Source organism: Taeniopygia guttata, chromosome 2 (genome assembly GCF_048771995.1).
Source record: "Taeniopygia guttata chromosome 2, bTaeGut7.mat, whole genome shotgun sequence".
NCBI classification, from domain to species: domain Eukaryota; kingdom Metazoa; phylum Chordata; class Aves; order Passeriformes; family Estrildidae; genus Taeniopygia; species Taeniopygia guttata.
Window position 1 is genome coordinate 17,710,970 of NC_133026.1, and position 23,648 is coordinate 17,734,617.

The 23,648-nt window shown below is 38.1% G+C and overlaps 1 protein-coding gene across 29 annotated transcripts in view; it reads right to left on the minus strand.

Moving 5' to 3' along the window:
• KIAA1217 (KIAA1217 ortholog) overlaps positions 1 to 23,648 on the minus strand; it is a 355,093-nt gene that overhangs the window by 61,763 nt on the left and 269,682 nt on the right. For 28 of the 29 annotated variants that reach the window (XR_012054474.1, XM_072925432.1, XM_072925429.1 and 25 more), the window contains 2 exons: positions 15,811 to 16,009; positions 11,138 to 11,231 (listed from right to left, as the gene is read on the minus strand). Coding sequence is in view for 27 of the 29 variants with exons in the window: in XM_072925432.1 (XP_072781533.1) it covers positions 11,138 to 11,231; positions 15,811 to 16,009 (293 nt within the window). In the remaining 2 variants the exon portion in view is untranslated. Of the gene's footprint in view, positions 1 to 5,553; positions 11,027 to 11,137; positions 11,232 to 15,810; positions 16,010 to 23,648 lie in introns of those variants that run through there. The other variant, XM_030264505.4, reaches the window with a different exon arrangement.

Genomic DNA, 23,648 nt, shown 5'->3' on the forward strand with positions numbered 1-23,648 from the left:
ACCTAAATGACTCTGTGATTCCCTGAAACAGGAAAGAGAGACAGGAGGTAAAGAAGCATTATATGGAATGGTAATAGGAAATTCTCAGTGTAGAAGTACAAAAGAAAGGAAAAAAGACAAAACAAAAAGGGAATGAGACAGTCTGAAGGATAGTAAATAGGAGTTTGTGAAAGATGAAAGAGAGTACTATTGGAGATGGAGTGATGAAAAATTAATAGGGAAACAAGAAAGGGATAATGAATAAAAAAGGAAACAAAAAGAGACTTAAGCTGGGAAGAGTGAGAAAAAGAGGAGTTAAAGAGACTAGCATATGAAGAAAAAGTCAACAAAAAGAAAGAGAAAAACAGAATAGGTGGAAAAACATGAATTAATACAACTTTTCTTCAATGCTAGATTTGGCATTAGTTCTTGTTATTCCAATGCTAATAGTAGCCTAGCATAGTAGGAATGGTCGGGAGAGGGAGAGAAAAAGGAGAAGAGGGACAAGAAAGAAGAACATCCAACATAAACTTATTTAGTTTAATATTTTGACATTTCATGGGTTTTTTTGGCAGATGTGGTCAGTACATGAGGGTAGTTTTTAGAAAAGAAGTGAGCAGAGCAGTGCAGGTAAATGCCAGCCGGAGTGACCCACAAATGCTTGAGGACATGGGCAAAGAAGGCAAGACTATCAACTGGCCTTTGCAATCACTCTCATATTCAAAACAAAGATATCTGAGATGCACTTTAAAGCTACAAATGGCTTTTGAAACCCAGCACTTAATTCAGCCATTACGACTGAAGATGTAGTTAAGGTTCCAAACAGCTTCATCTCCCTCAGACAGTGCAAGAAATAACAGCTTGTGAGGCCTTAATGCAGCATCTCTGAGACAGCCCATGCAGTGGGACTGCGTGCTGAGCTGGCTGCTGCCCTCTGCACGTGTCTGCTTGTTAGCGGGGGACAACAGAAGTTCTGGTTTGATTCAACCATCACCAAGCTCTGACAAGTGGTGGGACATGCATGCACATGTGAATGCAGCCCTTACTTCTCAGAAAACTTTTTCCTTTAGCAATTCCATCGTGTTATGAATCCCCTGACCACACAGACTTATGACCCCAAGAACACCTGCACATCAAGAGCCCTTTGGCCATCATAATGTTCAATGGCCCTTCCCATTCCTAAACCGAGGTCACCTCTTTTTCAGGTGTAAAACATGAAGCAAACAAATAAGAGGAAAACAGTATAACTCTTCTTCCCATAAAATGGTGAGCTTACAACAAGCCTCATCTTAAATACAGCTCAAGGAATGGGCTCTGTATTTGGACTAGCCTGGTTGTACCTGTACTGAACCTGCTGTCACAGATTAAGTGTCAGTGAGAAAACCTTGACAATACACTGGCTGAACTCTGCTTGGAAGGGAATGGAGTACAAGACCACTTGGAGCCTGACCCAGAGCCATCCCATGAGAGCTTCCAGTCTAGCCACACTTTAGGCAAAGTGAACTAAAAGATGGATGAGATGCAGCACATTTTGCATTGGTCTGTCTGAAATCACAGTTCCTCTGTGTGGAAGTTTATTTCCCCAGCAGCATTTCATCACTTGAGCTATCTCCCTTCTACCAGTCTGTACTGCTTTACTCCTGATTGGCAAGACAAACTCCCAGATCACTTAACAGGCACTCATTTCTGCCTATTTATGTATTTAATTTCCTATGAACAAATGAAATGTGAGAGTTAAAAAAAATGTTTAGATTATCCAATTAAGCAGAGAAAAGTTAATAAATTTCTCACGCTTTATTTCCCTATGCTTCCTTCATGTGCTACGCAGACAGAATGCTGAGTGCACTAAGAAACCTCTTGGCATTTCAGCCAAGATTTTTCAGGGTGTTATCACAAATGACAAAAATATAAACACACTAAAACATAACACATTTCAATCCTAAAAAGGTCGGATTTACATAATTACATCATTGGTTTGCCAATATCCACATTTATCTCATCAGTATAGCATGGCCCACCCATCCCATAAGCTATTCAGATTGTTTGGACTGAATGTGCAAAAGCTGTTACTGATCTATTTTTCTAAAGTTAACATTATGACAACCCTCATAACTAGTGCTGCATTCAAACCAGTTGTTGCCTTTGCTTTCAAACCAACTGCTCCTTTCTTCTGATTTTCCACTGATGCTTTTTATGGTAGAAATTTCTGAGAACAAACAGAGCCATGTAATTCATGAAAATGCAGAAAGCATTTCCTCCTCCCTCCCCATTTGCTTTGAAGAGATGAGGGACACCGTGTACATAACATAGACAACCACCACTAAAGCAGGGAGCCAAACCCTTCAGACCAATCCCTATTTCAGCATTTCCTTAGGGCACCACAGAACTGATGGGGTCATCTCTTTTTTTTTTCCAAAAAAGGAATAGTTTCAAAGATGTACAGTTCTGGTGGAGATCAGCATTTTTATTTGGTTTAAATATGCTGTATATCAGATTTCTGCTATTTAAAACAAAAATACTTTTAGTAACTGCACTCATAAATCTAAATAAATGCATGGCTTTCTGACTCCCTGTACTAATTCAGCTCTTACTTTTGTTCCATATTTGTATCTTTTCTCATTGCATTGAAGACAACTGAAACTGAACAACTTGATAAAGTGAAATGAACATAAAGAAAGTGTAACCCTTGATCTCACTTACATTACAAATAACTGAGTCAAAATACAATTCCTATTACAGATTTACAAAATGGGTTAAAATGTAAATAATATAGAAATATTATAAAACAGAGCTAATAGTCAAAAGACACAGGCAGCATGTTTACATCTGTTTCTTCCAATATAAGGATATAGAAAATCAGAAAAAATAAGTTGCTGTGCTGAGTTTTGGAGTCAGCACTATTGGCAAGAGAAATGGTAACAAAAAATCTTACATTCAACTGGATTTTGCAATGCAAGTATCTAAGCCACACCTCAGCTCACAGCCATAAGGTCAAACACCATTGTAGTTTTATGTCTTGAAATGACAGAATGCTATCAGTGCATCAACTAAGAGTCTTAGACCACAAACTTCTTCCTACACTGTTTGAATCCTACATTTTCTTTTCCTTTTACTTCCTTCTATCCCAAATATATCCAAATTGGTCAGCATGGCTGAAGTAAACAATCTAGTTTACCCAAAGGTCAAGCTATCTATAGCAAATATTAAGTGATACAGACTAGGCCTTTACCCAACACACCCACTCAGTCTTTTCACTTAGTCACATGGAGTTCAAATTTGCAATGATGTAAGAAAGACATATATTCAGACAAAAAATAATTTCAGCATCACATCATTTCTCATGGAGTCCTATTGCGTGCTGACATTTGCAACTGTCTTGCTTTTGCCAGCGAAGGCTTTTTTTAACCCCAGATCTTAACCTGTATCCAAGGAAAGATATTTTTACTGCTCATATTTTCAGAAGAGTGATTAGTTTTCCAGAGCCCTTATTAGAAAAAAGTACAATCCAACATGGAGAAGAATCAAGATCCTCAGATGTATAACTGTGTTCTCTTAAATACCAGGTAATGGTTTATTCCTATTTGTTAAAAGGAAGATAGGGACATAATTAATTCTCTTTAGTATTCATAAGGCTAATGACTAATAATATACTGAAGTAAAAACTCAGTGGAAAGCAGAGAATCTGGGACACAATTATGAACTAACACATTCTGGATTTGTGAAAAACTTACTGGAAAATCTAAGGTCCCGCATGAAAAGAAGAATGACTTTTTTGAAGAAGAAATATTGTTGCTAACTTCACTTTGATTCTGGGAATTGTGGTAGCAAAATGCCCTTTGATTCTGGGAACTGTGGTAGCAAAATGCCCACCTTCAAAAAGTGATTTTTAACCCCTGGTCAAGTAACAGCTCATTTGGAAAGCTACTTGGAAGTCATAAAACTTGACTGGACTTTGACTTGCATAACTCCTGCAATTCAGATAATCTACCTGATTTACAAAGGAGGTAAAGAAGGACCTCCCCTCCTCATAAGGGAGGTCACAGCCATGAGCATTTTTATCATCTGTCAATGTGTTCAGGGAGCTCCGGCAACATCTGACTCTGTCAAGTATTTAGGAATTTCAAGTAAGCAGTCAAATTAGTGCAAACTGTTCTACTAAAAGCAAGGAAAGCAGGGGGAAAAAAAAGAGCAAAACTTCTAAAGAATTGGCAGAAGGAAACATTATGTAAAAAGAGGTGGAGTAAGAATAAAACCAGAAACTAGAAGACAGTAAAAAATGGACTCAAATCCAATCCTTATGTTTTTATTCAGGGCAAGCTCTCACTGAAGGCAGCAAAATCTTTGCCTGAGAACCTCAGATGTACGAGAGATAAAATTTGTAGTTTTAATGAAGGGCTGGAAAGTCCTTCACCCAAAATAGATAATATGTTGTCTGTGGGTAACTTCATCAGCTGCAGGGCAAGCTCTCAGCAAACCTCAACATGAAAGGCAGATCAGCTTGAATACAGGCCTGTTAGTGGGAAATAAAGAACCCTCCCCATAAAAATTCACTCTCTACAGGTTTCCAGGTAACTGGTTTGTGATATCTACCATATGACACTCCTCTCAGACTAACTGGGAGATTATTGCATGGGTGTGGCAAACTCATGTTCCTTGAGCGGTTTTATATCAAGAATATGACACTTTCTTTCAACGGCAGTTTCATATAAACTTAAAATCCATCCTCATTATTTGAAAATTAAAGAAACCCTAAAAAGTATCTTTTAAAATGTTCGTATAGTAATATTATCTACAAGGTTATATTCCTAACGCACACATACACTCCCTAGACATACATATAATACTATTCCTAATGTTTGTGAAATAAATAAAATACACCAAAGCATAAAACCATCACATTAAAAAAGCCACAGTGCAGTATTCATCCAACTGTTACACAGGATCTCTATCTTCAAACAAAACAGTTTTGGGCTAGAAAACATTTGAGATTAATATAGTGTTTTGTGTGTAGCTAAAATAAAAATAATTTTTTTCCCTTATAATTCTATCCTTTTTCTCACTAATTTAGGCACTGCACAGCAGTAGGTATTGTGTATCAAAGGACACATGAATGAAAGAGAGCAGGTACATTTATAGTCTTTCATCACAGACTGATTTGATCCAGGTACTCCTCAGTATCTTCAGGTCTGTAATTGCATAAATAATTGGTAACTACTGAAAACCCACTCAAAGCAAAAGTACTAACATCCATATCAGTAAAAAGAAAATCCAGAACATCAGAGACTTCTTTTATAAATTTTGTTCAGATGTCAGCAAGATTTGTAACAGCAAGTAGGAAGATAACTGTTCATGTCCAATATGTAAGTTTGAAAACAGACATAATATCTAAGAGTAGAGGTTGGTGGTTTAAAGAGCAATTAAATATTTATTTTCTCACACAGCTGAAGGAAGAAGAAACTGTTTTCATTATTCTGACTGAAATTCCCAGTTAATCTGAAAATATATTTTAGTTTGGAAAATAAAAAAAGAAAAAAGGAATTATATATCCTTCATAATTTATAAGCATCATCTTACCTTACATCTCTTGGTGAGTTCTGTTTCTAGATGACTTTGGCAGGTATTTTAATTCAGAATTAGTTTCAGCAATACGTGCCATTACATTTGCTCTTTAAAATAAACTGCTTTTTCTCTTGTTGTCAGACAAAGTATGTGGCCTAAAAAAGCTGCAGCGTCTCTGCTCAAGAGATTTCAGGGATACTCAGAGGCTTTCTTTTCACTGTATGAAAGTTAAATCTGAGTAAGGAAGGCATTTTTCCTGTCCCGGAAATCAGCATAACCAAAACCAATGCTGAGCTAATGAGAAATGTTTCTTCCATGTGTTCTGTTTGGCAGACACCACAAGTCATATCAAGGAAACACGTGATGTTTATAAATACAATATGGCTTATGTTGTCATAACCTCTCAATGACAAAAAGAGCATTAGAAAAAGCAGACAGCAAAACAGCAGGAGGGATGAGATTTGTATCATTTGGAAGGTCTCTATCAGATAATAGAGGTATTAGCAATTGCCTTTTCATTTTTTTTCTTTTTTTTTTTCCTTTTTTCCCAAAAGGAAACAAAGTTTTATAGTAATAGGATCAGTAAGGTAAACACAAGGCAACTTATATAAATGCTGCCCTATAGGCATCCTAGCACTAAAATGCATACACCAAATTTATTGCTTGAATTATTTTCCAATAAATACTTTTGTTCTAAATACCTCTATATAATGCAAAGAGCTCTTTTTTTTTTTTTTTTCAGCAGTAGTATGCAATGCAAAGATATAACTGTGGCAGTATTTGCAACTTTTATGCTTATTGATGTTAAGATCATAAGCAATCCAATGAAGAGAAGTTAAAGATGCTGGATGTAAGTTTACAGGTACCTTAAGAACACAGAATAATTGTTCTGCTTTTATTATTTCTCTATCTTTTCTGCAAAGCAGCACTGAATTTTAGCCTCCTTGGAAGCCTTAAATTCTTGGGCAGTTGTTTGAAGGTTTCTAGTACTTGTAGGGTATTTTTAAGTTCACACATTGCATCTAGCTCTAGAGAGTTAAAATGTTGGCAGCCCACTAACCAATCACTTTCAGGGGAAAAATGAAAAGTTGGAGGTGTGCAATTTCAATAATAAAAGCTATTTAGCACAAGTTTACACAACTTAACAAATGTCTGTCTCATTTTCCTATACAACTCAATTTAACTCCTCTCCTCTCACTGTGGCAGACAAAACCCCCATTGCTGTCAGGAACATTATCATCTTTTTGCCACTCTAACTCCCACAAAATGTTGAATTTCCAGGTACTCTGCACTGCTGCAACCCAGCTCTGACTCAACCTGCCCTAATTATTCTTTCTTGGAGAAACAGTCTAAAAAAAAAATCCAAAACACCTCAAAGCATACCTCAATACAACAACAGCCACAACAAGTATTCTTTGGATATTCTGACCTCACCCAGCAGAGATCTTATACAAGTCAGACAATTAAGTAAAACCATGGTAGGTTTAGGACACTTCAAAATAAGTGTACCTCACAGACTTTACGGCAGGTGGATGGGAAGAAGAAGACTGCTAAGCAAAATAGCCACAAGTTTTTATGAAGTAAAACTCCTTCACAGTTCTCGAAATTGGCTGGTAGGTGAAGCCCAAAACAAACCACTGCATAAGCCAACATTATTAGTATCCAGCTGCGCCACCAGAAACACTGACTAGTTTCTATAACAGAGGGGGAGATTGTAACTTCAGTTTCTTTAGCCTTTAGCCACTCCAGGAAAGGAGGGTGTAGAGAATGAGGACAGAAAATATACTGTGCACATTAAGTGGGGGAATCTCTTCAGCTCAACAGCCCAGGATGGAAGGAGCTGTGTCCATTCACTCAGCACCACATAAAACCCCACAGTCAGTTCCTTACAGCCATCTCCTGGCATTCAGCCTATGCACCATGGCTGAGTGAGTGCCAGCCTGGGCCCTTCCCCTGCCAACCCATGCAAATCACAAATGGCAATTCTACGGGCACAGAGCAGCATGGCTGGGTACATGCATTTACACTGGAATTCAGAACAATGCCAGGCAGAAAAATAGACCATCTAAACATTTGTTCGTAAGATGTAAGGAAGTGTTTTGTCAGAAGAAAGTACTGTTGCACAGACAGCTACGAAGTGCTGGAAATGATACAAGCTCAGGTGAAAGAATAAATGAATGAAAGGCAGCAATGTGAAGATATATTAAAAAAAAATCCCAGCTTTTGCAGATTATCAGAGTACATTTTGGGAAAGGAAAAATAAAAAAGGAAGAGCACAAGCACAAATATTCAGTGAGACAGCACTATGTGGCTGCTTCTTGCTTAGCAGCATTCAACATGGCAGACCTGTCAAACAGACCATCTCTTTGAGATGGAAAGGGCCAAGACCAGAAAGCAAGAGAGGCACTCAGAAGGATTTCAAGAAACTTTCCTTTAGAGCTTGCTTGGACCCTCCGGCAATTCCCTTTTCTCAAACACAACCCACTCAGAAAAAAGCATGAAACAAAGAAGAGCAGGAAAATCAGAATTAATGGACACAAAAACTGAATGGTTCAATAGAAGATCTGAAAGTTACAGATCCCACATTCTTCTTTTGAGTCTTCTTGTCCATATGGGTAATACTTAATACTTTAAGTGTTACTGCCAATTCTTATACAGGTCTAACATCTGTTTGGTAGTTAAAACAGGTGGTCAAGCTGGCAGCTAACACTATTTTCTTAGATTATTTTGGGCCAGTTACATGGAAATTATTATAAAACACGTGAATAGAAGCCTGAATGTCATCAAATCCAGGGATAAACATTCCAAAGGGACAAGAAGACAAACAGCAGAAAAATCTGTAAAGGCAAAACTTTCCCAATCATCAAAAAAAACCAAAGGTTTAACTCACAGATAACAGGAGATACAACCAGACTCAGAGTATCACCATGGAAAAATATACTTACAATGACTAATTAATTATATTCTAAATACTGTTTTTCAATGGTCTGACAATCAGCTGCTTTTCTGTAGGCATTTTGAAACAGTTAAACATGATGCCAAGCACACACTCCCTCCTTCCCACTGTAGTGAATTTAGCACTCATATATCATATGAAATTGATGACCATCAATTAGCCTAATGCAAAGACATGCAAACATAAAAGGAGAGACAAGAAGCAAAAGTTTTTCTACAATCTTATGCATACTCTTCAATAGCAGTACATAAAATGTACATGTTTTTCACTTAGAACCCTCACATTTCCCCCTCCTTTACTCTGGTTTGCTAAGGAAAGAGGGATAAATAATCCATCTGGCTATTGGTGTTTGTTGTTTTTTTTTTCTGCTGAACTAACAACCTGTAAATCCCCAGGCAAATTTCAACCAGATTTAACCAATGAGTAGAAAGACTACTATGCCCCTATAAATTTTGCCAAATTAGTGATTTGACAGAAGATCCTACTGTACTTCTGCCAAACAGAGAAACAGCTGCAGTGTGGGCTCCAGCTTTTTAGAGCCCAGAGGATGAGCACTGGAGAGTGTCATTACTTCGGGAAGAGCCTCAGTTAGTACCTAAATGTTGCTGCATAAGAAATAACTCAACCACTCAAAAGACACACATCCTTAGAAAAACAGGTTTCAGTATTTCTGAGCTGAAGAAATCATTTGTTTCCATGCTCATAACTTTGAAGTGCAGGAGTTCACATAGATCAAAGGGAAGACTTTTTGCACGTTTCTCCACAAATCCCCTATGAAAATCCTGGCTCTGACTTCACCTCTCAGACCAGAAAGACAAGAAATCTGCCAATGCAAAGCAAAAGCCAAATGAGAAAATAGCTCTTGCTGGATGCACAGAATTTCACAACAACATCTTTGCATTTTCTGTAAAGTAAAAAGCAATATTCTGCCATGAAAACACCACCTCTGCAAAGGTTATCACTGTGTCACCATTGTTTTATAGTTATGGCCAAAAGGTGCTAACTCAGATATAATCAGGAGATGTTGAGTGTGCATATCTGTTGTACAACATAGGATTTTAAAATAAGCAATTCAAATAATTGCAGTTTTTGCACAGAGGCAGCACCTGTGTTCAAAACAACTCAGCTCGGCAGCAAATGCCTGGAAGAGGGCAAAAGAAGTAATTTTTACTTTTTAATATATATAGTTAACTACAATAGCACCTTCAAATAGGCCTAAAATACACAAATAAAGCCACTGTACTTGGAACAAGAGCAGTATAACATAACTTTATAAAGCCACAGTTACAAGCATTAATGTCATAATACACAGTGACACCATGTCATGCCATTGAATATGAATGAGATGCATCAGATACATCCAGTTACTGCCACAGGAATATAACTAGAACTGAAGAATTTCAGGATGTTACAGAATGCACAAAAAACTACCACATCTTCCCTTTGAAGCATAGCCATTTCTTTTCTCATGTTGTGTTTGCAGCAGTGTGAAAAATCAAGTAATTAAGATTTCTGACCTATCCAAAGGACCATTTTATAATTGAAGTGCATAAATGAGAGGCGGTTGAGAACAGTGCCTGTAAATAAATTATTTCAATCTTTCCAAAATATTGTGGCCTTAAACTGTTGAAACACAAGAAGTACTTACACAAAAGATTAGTAATAAAGCAGAGAGACATGCTCAGAATTGATAATGAAAACAAGTAGCAAACACACAGTTAAGGAAATCACAGGAAATTTTCTGCACAGTTGAATCAGCTTTGGAGCTCACGTAAAAGCCACAAAGCAGGTAGGACAGTAGCGGCATTCTCTTCTGGCCCATGGGGTTAATTTGGTTGTACTGTTTCCTGTGGACAGACCTAGGATGGGTGGGGAGGAGATGAGGTTGTGTAATCTCACCACCACCCCCCTGCCCCGCCACTGCAACACCAGCGCAGGTAACATGGTGGAAGCTGTCCCACAGCTGCATCTCCTGCCCTCTTGGCACCAAGGTGGGAGGTAGCAGTGCAGCAAAAGAAACACAGTGAGAGAGAAAAATCAAATGTTTCAAGTGCCTTCTCTGTGGCTTCCTAATACAAAACATTCACCTGAAAATACAAATATGCTCATCCTTTTTCAGTGCAGGTAGAAAATTTAAGAAAAGACAAAACTATTTACACCACAACGAGTTTTTATCAGAATTTCCTATCCAAAACCATCATTTACAAAGAGTTTCAGTAGACTTGAAGTGAGGTACAGTTGCTCAGTCACTGGAAACCAATTCCTGCTGAAGCTTTGCTAGAGTGTACTAACACTACACCATACTTCACTGTAAAGGGTTTGCAAACACAGAATAGGAAGCTGTAAAAACTCTGAGGACTGTTTTTGTCACAAAATACATAATTAAAGGCTATGTTTTGCTTCACATGCTTTAGTGCATTTAAACAAAATCAAAAAAACAGTTAATGCCCAGGGCAAATAATTGGAACAAGAAAAGCAGTTAAAACACATTACAACAAACATTATTTATTCCCTTTTCTGTATATGTGCCATACGTATAGCCCGGATTTTCTGAATTGCTATGTACATACTACATTTCAGAGTTTGAACATTTAGCAGAAAAGCTGGAGGAAAAAAGAGTAAAAATGCATCATTAGTACTTACCCTTATATCTCCATTTACAGCTCTGGAAGTGTGATTAAATGCATGTGCAGGGTCTTTGTTGTAAACTTTAAGGAAAGATCGGTCTTGAATATTCCTGGAATTAAAGAATCAGCAATGACAACATATGAAAGAAGTTTTATTTACTGTGTTGCCTGAAAGTTTCAGGTAACAGACAAATATAATAGGTCTGCAGTCGATCTATAAGAAAAATGTAAATGCCAAAACTAAGACACACACAAACAAACAAAAGCCTACTTTGATTCTCTTTCCCATGGGAAGTATCATTCTTTCACTAGAACTCCACACCCATAAAAATTAGATAGTGTTAAGTTTCTTTCAAGATCCTGCCATAGAGTGAAAACACTTTGAAGACAATAGAACTTCAACATTTGCAGAGTACTCAAAAAGGATTTAGTTAATATTTACATATTTTATTGTGCACTCAGCCCACATAAATTTTTACTATTCTAAGAAGCAAGAATATCAAAAGAAAAGCAGTCTTCTAACTGTAATGAGGAAATTTTAATTATCAGCTGGTTCACAAAGCTGAAAAAATCCACAAAAGCTAAGAATTCAGTAGTAGATAAATTCTTCCTCTATCTATAATAAAGACAGTTTTTAAATGGAAAAAGTATTTCTTTAGAAACAAATTAGCAAAAATTTTGATGAAAGCTTACACAGAAATAATTTAGATGAAAAGCCTTACAAGAATACTTTTGTTTTATTTGGACTCTACACTTTGTCTTAGATTAGTTAGTTTTTAAACTACTACATTTAGGAAAGAGATGACAGTTTTTTATTTTGTTTCAAGACATACCTTCCAATAATTTTATGGCTTTGACAATTGCCCTGAGCTTTGCTGATTTCTGGTACACATTTAATCAGTACCAAAGCCTCCAATCTACACTCACATCCTTCCGAAGCTGCGATTCCTTTCATTTCCCTGTAGTGATCTCTAGAGAATTTACTTACACATGTGACTGAATTCCTTTCCTCCAGGTGCAGCTACAAGTCTAGTGAACTGATCTTAATCACGTAGATTATAATTTAAAAATGAAGGGAAGGATTGTTGGGCAGGTCCAATTTCTTCCTTACAATGTCATATTACAATCAGTGATTGCTTTGAATGGGTAGCTAGTCAGAACTTGTGTTGCTGTTGTAGATGTCAAGCAGTTATTAAAGAAGCCCTGCAGCTTGCGAGACAGATCAGTGCCTTGTGTTTAACAACTGGAGGGCTGATGAGAAGTTTAGTATTTATGAGTGTTTACTTGTAGACTGCATAGGAAAATAGCTACCTTGCGGCAAGTTCAAGTTCTTCAATTATTTACGGTAACATAAACTGCTTTCCATCTTGCAAATGTGACCCTTTAGCTTTGAGACCTGCACTGAGAGGCTCAGTTACCAGTGTCTGTCTCAGACTTGGGACTATGTTCTTCTCAATACAAAGCAAGCTCTCTCATCTTCTGTTCAAGAAATGGCATATTAGTCATTTAAATAAATTTTATCTGCTGTCTTTTCTATCTGATGGCTATGAGATAGTACCTCAAACAACTGGAGTTTTTTAAAAGGCATTTTCCATAAATATTTCTTGTAGAAACATGACACTTTAAAGTAAAACATTGCTGCAAGGCAAAGCACCAAAATACTAGGCATTTGATCTCTGATATGAATGTATTTCACCTCATGTTGCTATTCTAAGATAAACATTACTGATAACAGGTATGTACTACTGTACATTTATTATTACTATAATTTGCATTACTGTAGCTCCCAGATGCCCTTGGCATGTTCAAAGGCCTCACTGATCTGTGTGTGCTGTGTAAACACCCAAGGAAGACAACTTTTCACCACCTTACAAGGTGAATAGGAGTCACAAAAGACAATAGAATAGCTGCAGGAAGATAAGGGAACAAAAAGAACTCAGAAGATCATAGTCCCTCCAGCCAGAGGAGCAGTAAACAAATCCTGGAACCACGGGCATGCTCTGAGGAGGCAGTGCAACAGAGAGAATGGGAAGGAGACCAACGCAGTTGTTTTGCAGATGTCTGAAGATGACACCTTCCAAACACGTTAGAGGGCTGCCTGAGAGAGAGGGAAGGGACTTTGAATTCTACATCTTTAATTTTCAAACTGGCATTATTCACCAAGTGGAAGCAGATGGCACTTGGTACTCAACAAGAAATGAAAAGTAGCATTGAAGTGGGCTTGGAGGAGCCTTCATAATGAAGACGAGTGGTTTAATGAGATGGAGAATATACAGTCAGAGGACAAGTGAAAAATAAATGCATGCAGAAGTCTGTTTGTCAAACTAGGAGAATGATCTTTGTTGCTTCATTTGAATGGGTAAGAGCAAGCAAGATTACCTATTACCTATGCCAACTGCCAAGAAAAGCCAATCATAGCAGTTGCTATTAAAAAGTTGGAGAATTACATGAGTGTTTTTTCTCTGTGTGATGGGAAATGAAAGGCTGTAAAATACGGATGTTCTGGAACAAAAATCTGAAGGCCACACTAGATGAAGAGCCCTGAACCACTTTAAGAAAAAGATTGGACTTAAGTAGAAAGACAGGGCTTTGTCTCTAGTGATAAAAAAAATAAAAAGGAAGAGGAAAAGAAAAAGAGAAAAGGGAGGAGAAAAGGGAGAAGAAAAGGGAGAAGAAAAGGGAGAAGAAAAGGGAGAAGGGAGAAGAAAGAAGAAAAGAAAGAGGAGAAAAAAAAGAAGAAAAAGGAAAAATGGAAAAGAAAAAAGGAAAAGTATAAAAAAGGAAAAGGAAAAAAAGGAAAAGGAAAAAAGGAAGAGGACAAAAAGGAAAAGGACAAAAAAGAAAAGGAAAAAAGGAAAAAAAAGAAAAAAAAAGAAAAAAAGGAAAAAGAAAAGAGGGTAAGGAGTATGATGCCCCAATGCAAGGCACAGAAGAACATGAAGCAGCCTTGGAGGGAGATGGAGAGCTTAAAAGCCTGACTGAAAGCCCTCTGTTTAAAGTAAAGAAAGCAGAGGATTGAAGGAAGACAAGACAAACAAAGGAGAGAAAAAGGATGCTTCATTTAATCTGTTCTCTGAGGGGAGACACTGACAAGAGATTGTGAAGAGTCAGGAACAGAAATGGAGAAATGGTTGTGGAAGTTATTCAAAGGTGGTGAAAATGCATGTTATGGACTCCATTAACCTGGAATTGCTGACGTTTCCTAAGTGAGAAGGCTGGCAGAACTGAAGGAGGGAATTTTGTTATGAAGGAAGTCAGCTGGTTGTCAGATTTCCTCTAGAAATGCTCAACAATACAGGCATAGGAACAGAGGAAGCAGATGTTGGGGTTAAGCCAGGCCTGAGGCTGGCAGAGTGACGCCTGCAATGGGAGCAAGGGAAAAAAAGGTGGAGTGGCATTAGGATAAGCAACAACTGCATTCTCAAGGGCATGAAGTCATAAACTGTTAGTCTGAAACTCAAGGGAAGATGGAGGGATAAAGGGAGAGAGAAGGAGCCAATGGGTTAGATGATGATATTTGATGAAAAAAATCAGCTGGATCTTCACATAGGCATTACAGTGGACAAACAGGGGTGTGGCACTCTGCAAAGCAAATAAGATTAAAAGAAACTGAAATCCAAGAGACTAGCAAATGACAAGACACTGGACAGACAGCCTGAGGAAAGCAACACAGAGGTGAGAAAATGGAGTATGGGGCTGTTCAAAGATTACAAAAAGGGAATGGGGAAATTGGATGGGGAAGGGCTAGAAAAGCTTCAACTTGCTCTTATAACTACAGCATGATAAGGAGGAACACCTTAGCCATAGGATCTCCAGAAGAAACAAGGCAGCAGTGGACAGTACACTCCTCTTGCACCACAACATTTTCCTGCATTATTAGTGGCATACTAGCAGAGAGCAAACAGCTCTTCTGCTTTCTCCTTTATCTTCTTATGCTCCTCTGTCTATTTTTATCAGTTTATTTATAAAGTGCAATAAGTCTCTGGTGTACATGAGAACTTTATTTATGCATCATTTGGGACTTTCTAGGGACCCTGAGACCCTGGAATTCCTGCTGAAGAAACCTGGTTAATTAAGAAGCTGCACTCCCACAAAATAAAGGATAGAAAGGTGAACCATTTATTGACCAAGCTCTGAATTACTGACGTGACTGCATTAGTTACTGAATCCTGATATATATCAGGAAGGTGTAGCAATGGTCCCCAGTGCCACAGAGCTTTGGCTATGTTAGATGGCTCAACTGGCACCATCATAAGGACATCAGTGACATTCATGCTTGTTACTTCAGGCTCATGAGATCAAGCTTTGCACTCACAGCAAAGAAACAACCCATCTTTTTAGTAAAAGTTTATTCTGTACTGTGTATTTTAAATGATTGTGTCTCTGTTAAAATTCAATAAACATATTGAATATATGAACCTTTGTATATTATACAAATATTTCAATAAGGCACGCCATTTATCAGTGGCTTGTGCAATGGATATTCCACCTACAGCTAAAGGTATTGTCAGACCAGACCTGCTGGATTACTGAGATACCACTGAACATGCCTTTATGTGTCAGGCATAATCATTATCTGTCAGATAATTATCAACCCCATTTCTTTCTATTCCATAAGTGCACAACAAAACAAAAACCACAAAAAAACCCCAAGCCCATGAAAGCAGTAGTTACAATTCCATGTCTTACCTCACATCACACAATTCATAGTATATGTTTCTGCTCTCATCCTTGATGTAAATGGCAACGCTGGGCGATTCCAGCATTTTCATTGTCAGCTGCTGGGGAAAGGCACTTACAAAAAGGGCACGAATTGTGTCTGTGCTTGTGATTTCATTCGGCATCCTCAACTGCTTTGTTTCATCTCCATACTGAAGATATAATACACCTGCAAGCAAATGTAATAGGAAGTTACATATTCTTAAATGCATAGTAATGATCTGGTTTCAAATCTATGTAGAACACAGACCAAGCCCATAATGAAAAGAGAAAAACCAACTCACACTCTTTAAAAAATAAAGCACATATGCCATTCTCCTTTCTAACAGACTATTGGAATAGAGCATAGAACAATTATATGGTTTGGCCCTGATGAATGTGTTAGTCCCAGTACTGAGATGCCTCTTACTCTACTTCAGTTAGATAAATCAGAAGTTTACCTTATCCTAATGGAAAATCGCAAACATACCAAATTTGCTCTGTATTGGAAGTTGTTGGCAAATCACGAGGTACTTTTAAAAAAAAGTAGCTGAGGAAGAAATTTATCCTTTTATAGCATCCAGCTTTACTTATACGTAACCTCACACCAATAAAACCAAAAATTTCATTTTAGCTCAAGGAATTTTATATTCACAATTCAATTTGCTGGCATCATACAGCATAAAGCCTCAGGTGAAAACTCCTGCCAGGAGTATAACTGAGGTACCCCACATAAAAACAAGAGCAATTTTGGAACCTTTCAGTTTCAGAGCACCGTTAATAATCATGCTTTGTGCTCAGGGAGAAACATAAGTAATCTGAAATGCCAAATTGCAAAATATGGACATTCTTATTCCCTCAATACAGAACACCTTTCTGATACAGCTCTTTTCAGAGAATGGAAGGCCATGATACACTCAATAATGGAAAGAAACATGAATAATACAGAACAGGGACTGAGGGAAGGTTTACAAAATACCCATTTAATGATGTGCCTGTGTTGGCCCTGCCAGTTCTATGCTGACTCCTGTACAACCAGCAGGTGCCCGTACTCCACTGGCCAGTACTGCATGAGTGTGGCTCATGAGCATTGCTACAGCCCAGTCCCATGCCATTGTAACTTCCAAAGCCCTCCAAGGACTAAAGCACTCAGAAAGAGCCATCCCAATCAACAGAAGAAATCAGTCTGGACTTGATGATGTTGATGAGTTCTAAGCATGCTGGGTCTGGCTCCTAAAGAAAACCAAAAGATCCTCTCATGAGCATCTCCAGTGTGGGAAGGTTTATTAGGACCTGCACAGCAAGCTGCCACAGGACTGCAACTAAACAAAGCAATTTCCTGGGATGTACAGCACTAGGGAGTAGATTCAGAAGCAAGTGTTCAGCTGAACTACTATGGATACAAGGAGATGGGGACTGGTAAGCCCAGTTGAGGGCATTGTGCTCTTCCTGAGCCATCCCAGGTGTCTCTGTACAACACTGCATTGTCTCAGGATGAAACACCTTTATTGTCTTGCTGTATGAGATGGACCAAGTGTAGCTTCCACAGTGGTGTAAAAAGATGGCAAACCACAGCATCACAAAATGGTTGAGGTTGAAAGAAACCTCTGGAGGTCATCTGGTCCACCCCCATCCTACTCAAACAAGGACAGATACAGACACTTGTGCAGGACAATGTCCAGACAGTTTTTGTGTATCTTCTAGGACAGAGACTCCGCAGCCTTTTTGGGAAACTTGTGTTAATGTTTGGTCAATCTGATAGTGAATAAAGGTTTCCTGATATTAGGGGGAATCTCATATGTTTCATTTGGTAGTTATTATCTTTCACCTTCTCACTGGGCATGAATGAAGAGAGCCTAGCTCTTCTTTGCCCCCTCCCTTCAGGTTCTTTTGTACACTGATGACATTACTGCCCTTGAGCCTTCTCTTCTCCAGGCTGAACTGTCCCAGCTCCCAGCCTGTCAGAGCAAAGAGGCTCCAACCAATCCCAAGTAGAGGATCACAAGTTAATGATCCTTGTGATCCTCTGCTGGATTCTGTCCAACTTGGGAGGATTCTGTGCTGCCAGGCCTTTGCATCAACCAATAATTAACACAGGTGGGCTAAAGCCCTGCGGAGCATTTTACACAACCTGAATTCACCACAGCAGTTGCAATGGAGATGCACTGTAAAGTTGTTCTCCCATGACCAATATAATCAGAAGGGTTGAGAACACAAGGCCCTCAGTGCAGTTGCCATCAGTCATCAGCAAATCTCAGCAAATCACAAAATTTAGATGGTAAGTCAGTGAGTGACACTTGAAAGTCATCAGCAACAGGATAGACACATTACAGTGCTGAGATACAAACACTGAGCAAAAGCAGTGGGAAAAGCTGAGGTCCTAGAATACAAAGGCAAATAAGAAAAGAAAAGAAGGCATTCCAAGCTAAGATGAGCCCTGTTTCCCCTAAGTCTTTAATATTTTTGTCCCTATGTTGTCCATAATTGCTATAAAGGAGGGCAGAAACAGTCAGATGTTCCTACAATCAGCAGGTAATTGTTCTTGCACTTAGGGAAGGAAGATGTTATTTTACCTGAATACTAAACAGACTACTCAACATTACCTATTATTTAATATTAGGCTGCTTTTATAAAATAGAGCTGTTAACTTAATCTTCGTATTATTATCAAGAGCTGATAGCTCTTTCTTCATTAATATTGCAATCAAACCCCATATGAATACTACTAGAAATTTCCATTTCCTTTGTCTGAAAAAAGTTTTTCAGACTGAAATTAAGCTAGTTCTCTTTCAAAGACTGAGAAAAATTTTCCCATGACTTATTTACAATGCCAATATTTTATGAGCTATTGAACTATTTTTCTCTTTTTTATTATAATTTGAGACATCGTGTATTTATGTTCTTCCAGGTAAAATTGTCTTTTTAGTGCTCAAATATTCTATGCAGCTAAACACTCTTTAGGATTCAGAAACTAACTACATTTGTAAAAAAAATTAAACAAGTTAATGATTGCATTTATTTCACTTTTCCAAGATATGCAAAGACATACTCATTTTTGATGATAGCTTTCAGTTATGAAAAAGTTCTTCTTTATGAAGAACATAAGGAATCTTCTATGTTTTTGTGTTCAAACGTTCTTGGATTTTGTGGCAATTTTTTTTTTTTTTTTGCTAAAAAGACAGGCTTTGCATACCAGCTTTGCAGTTGGGTGTGACTCAATTTTCTGTCCAGTTTAAGATGGTGCAAAAATTAGAAATGCTAGTTTTGCATTTCAGACCATTACAATGACACTTAATATTGAGCTACTGAAACCATTAACACAGAATAAGTGTCAGAGTTGAAAACATCTTCCTTACCCACAAGTAAAAATCATTGCAGAAACAGTCTTGATTTTGCCTGTGCTTCAATGCTCCCACAAAATACTGATTCAAAGCAAAATCATAGTTGTCATTCAGTCCTGAATTTTCAAAGCAAATATGCATATACGCCTTAAAACAGATACGTTAAACATACGACTTGGAGAAATGTTTTAGCCCAAATCTCACTTGAGAAAGAAAATATGTTTTGAAAGGCATAATAAATTCTTTTTTTCTTTCTTCTCCTTTAAATCACATGCCCTTAAAAAACCCTACTGCTTTTCCTCTTGAGTTGCCTGATCCATATCATGATGCAGCAATCCTTTAGGGCATTTCCTATTTGACAGAATTAACTGCTCAATTCTAAAAATCCTTTTTGAGCATGACAAAATAAAGAGACTCAAAATCCATTAGTTAAAATAATTCACAATATTTTTCTTCCACACATTGCCCTGGTGAAATTCTGAACACTGACAACACCCACAGGTTCTACTTCATGTAAGCTGCTGGAGCTCTGAGGTGTTTTTTACCTTCAGCTAAAAAAATCACTCCCATGGAGATTAAAGCAAGAAGCAATAGAATATAACTTAGACATGGTTTTTGTTAGGGCACAGAACATATGTCAACAAAGCTGCTGGAAAGATAATAAAACACAAGGGATATTCCTGTCTCCGTGTTCCCTCAAGTCCCTCTTGCACTTTCTTATGCTTCTGTTACAATGGGTTTACCTGAAACATGAAGGTTGTGCCCATTTTTATACAGCACAGATCAAAGAGGACTATGAAATTCCCTGCTACCCTAGGACAACATGTATGAGGATGACTGCGAACAAGGTAACGACACTGCACAACAGATTTGAAAGTGCATGTCAGACAATGCGGTGGGTCCCACTTCCAAGAGCTCTGAGGTTCTGCCAGCCCTGCACTGTCCTACAGCTACAACCCAAACCAGAATGTTCAGCCATCCCCTTTGTCATGTAGTATAACTTAGCTGCAGAAATACCTCCCGATTTTTGATCATTCTTCACCCTACAAGCAAAAGACCACAGACTTAAACACAGGCCACAGCAGAAAACATTTACATGTAGGCCTTAGTAACATCAGCCTTGGAACAAATTGCTTCAAAACATTCCTGTCAACAAAGAGGTATGCTTTATAGAAGGGACATTAAACACCCGAGAGGCAGAAGAACATATTCAAAGAGAGGTTTACAAGCATCAAACGCAGATCTGATGATGATCCTGTGAACACACCACATGACTGCCCTTTCCTTCCCTACATACAGAGCTCTTTCAAAACACAGTATTTGTTGCTGCCTCTTTATCAATGGTCAGTGGCAGGATGTGCTAAATATTTCATAATTTCTCTCAGGGATGATCTACATGAAACACAACACAGTGTGATGAAAGATGCAGAGTTACCGTGGCTCGGGTGGCTGAGCCCATCCGTGCTGGGTTGGGATGCCCAGAGCAGCCTCTCTGTGCCTTTAGCCAGCACAGCTCTGAGCTCAGGCAATCACACCACCTTCACAGAAAGGCCTTCAGCTCAGACAGTGCTGCTGAACTGCAAAAAACACTTGGGAGCTGAGGACATGCCCTCACAGTGTGATGGTGAATCTCACCTGAACACACGGGGTCTGGGCTGGCTTTAGAGCACGGAGCTGCATAAACATAATAGGGTTGGCACACCACCCATACTGATAAAACCATAACTCATGAGTCACAACTGGTAAAGGTTTACTCTTTATGGCAAGAGCTAATGTCATGCAGGTGTCAGGAAACCACCCAGCTCACATCTCTCAGCACCTCCATCACATACACGGTGCTGACCTAACCCTGACTAAGCACCATGTTATCATGGTTATATTGCTAAAAATGATCTCCATGCAAGGCAGCTTACATACTTAGGAGAAGTTAAATAACAACTAGCTTTTGTTTAAAGAACAAAAATTATCTTTAGAAATACATTATTTAAGAGAGGAAAGTTAAATACCTGATTAAGCAAGAGTAAGTAAACAAACAAGGTTGTGTCTCTTCTGTGACCTTTAAAAGTGTCTGTTAATTCTCTCAAACAATGGATTTAAAATGGAGAAATATAGTTTCTCATATAATTCTCTTGTAACAAAGAAGAAAAAAAACTGATGCAGAAAGTTATTTATCTCCTCAGTTTTATGAAATAAAATACAGCTTACATTTGGGTTAATGAAGCATCTTTTCTGTGAAGCTACAGCACTCCCTCTCTGTAGGCAAGATGTCTTACAAATTTCTGCATTGAAATATCTTACTGGCATTTGGCAATACCTTAATCCAGCTGAAGAGAAGTATTAACCAATGATAAAATCTGTATTTGGCTGGTGTAGGATGCTTGGGTGCTAGAGCATTGAAACCTTCCCACAGAACCAAAAACCACTGGCACGAACAAAGCACTCCTACTCTCTTCCAACACAGCTATTGTATGCATCCTCTGGAAATTCTCTGTTGAATCTGAAAATTTCTAGTAATAGTAAAGCTGGTTAGACTACAGCAATCAAAACATGGATGCATTGGGAGCTCTAGACCTTCTTGAAAGGTGCAAAGCATGGTTTAACTAAAACCGGGAAAATGTCATTAGATTAGTTTCACTCTTTACCCCTAACCATCAGTTAACCACATCTTTTTGAGAAGATGGGCATCTTTGTCTTTTCATGCTGCTTTAGCTTGATCTTCCACCATAAGTTCATTGAGTCACTGTCTCTGTCTGGACATTCCCTCATGCTGTAGTCAGCAGCAATGGTAACAAGCAAAAGTGAGGAAAACCATCCTTGTTTCTTACTTATATATATATGTCAAGTCATTACCTGAGACTTGAAAGAGTTTTAAAAGCTAAGGATAATCTTTAAAGTCTCAATGATAACTGTTTGTGTTGGGGCCAGGCCTTTCCTCAAAAGTGCATTTTAGAATTTTAATTAAAATTTAATTTTCTTAAATTTCTTATAACTAAGATTTCAAGATACTTCAATTTTTTCTTTGCTTTTGACAAAATTGTCATATGCAGGAGTGTAAGCATGGCATAGGCCCATATTGTTGTTCTCTGTTCCCCATCCCTCCTTCCCCCCAAACTATCTAATGAACAGAGTAAACACATATCACCAAATTCTGCCCAAGTTATGCAGACACAAGTTTATTACAGTAACAACTCTTGCAGCATGGAAGAAATTCCTCAGTATTAAATTCTTACTTTCCATACCCTCAAGACTTAACTCTCCTATTTCACCACACAGTTTCAACTAGTCTGAGGTCATCGCCATGATTCTTGTGGTATTTCTAGCCTGAAGCTCTCATAATAACTTTTGTTAGTACTCCCTCCTGAAAATCTGTCCTCCACATTCAGAAAAAGTTCTATGAATATACTTAGCTGTCTTAAAGTACTAAGAGAATAAAAAGTAGATATTTTAATGAATAAAAGCAATTGCTTATTTTTTGTTTTGCACAATAGTCTGAAGAGATTTGTTCAAGGTATTAAGTTGTTTGATAACAGTTTCAATAAAAGCAGGAACTGTTTAATTTAGTCTAGTATTACATTTTACTGCTATATCATTCTTTGCTACTTACAGTGACTTGCAATAATTTGTTACTTAATGAAAAAGACAGATGAAAAATTCAGTAGTCACATGAATTTCCTACCAAAATGTTATGAAAAATAAAGGTTTTTAACTGCCACTAAAATACTACCACTTTTCTGCAAACAAATGCATTCAGCTGGCTAAGAAGAATAAATAAAAACCAAAAAGAAAACGGACAAATATTTTTACCAAAAAAACCCCCAGTATTTTCCCCATCTGATGCCTGATAAAACCTGTGAAAAAGCCTCTTGTCAAAAGGCAACTGTTCTATATACCTATATCAGCAAGTCCATCTACTGTGAAACAGTTACTTCTATCACCTAGAGATTCTGAGAGAACATTTCAGTTTAACCTAGTTCCCCAGGTGGAAATCAATGTTCTGGCAGGATCACTTTTTGACAATAATTGTATTCTGTTGCACAGAATAGCCCAACTAACCAACCATCAAGACAACATTTTCATACCCCAAACTCACATAATAATGCCAGTAAACTTGCAAGAACACAATATTTTAAAAATTACAACTGAACAACTCAGTGAGATGAGCAAGAAGTTTCATATGTACCAGAGTTATTCTTCAGAGGGCCATAGAGGCCTCTACCATGCTGCATTTACTGCAGCTCCCATCCACCAGTGTTGCATAATAAAATCAGAGAACTCCACACACACAGGCACAGGACATGTCCATGCAGGCTCTGCTTTAGCCCACCAGAAGCTGAGCCCCTGCCCTCTGAAGAAGCCAGTAAGCCATGGCTGGCTCCCAGCCAAAGGTGCCAAGCTGACCACTACAGTTTCCAAGGATGTACCTGCCAAAGACTACACAGATATGTGAAATGTTTATGGCCAGTGTAGTCAAGTACTTTACATAGGGGCA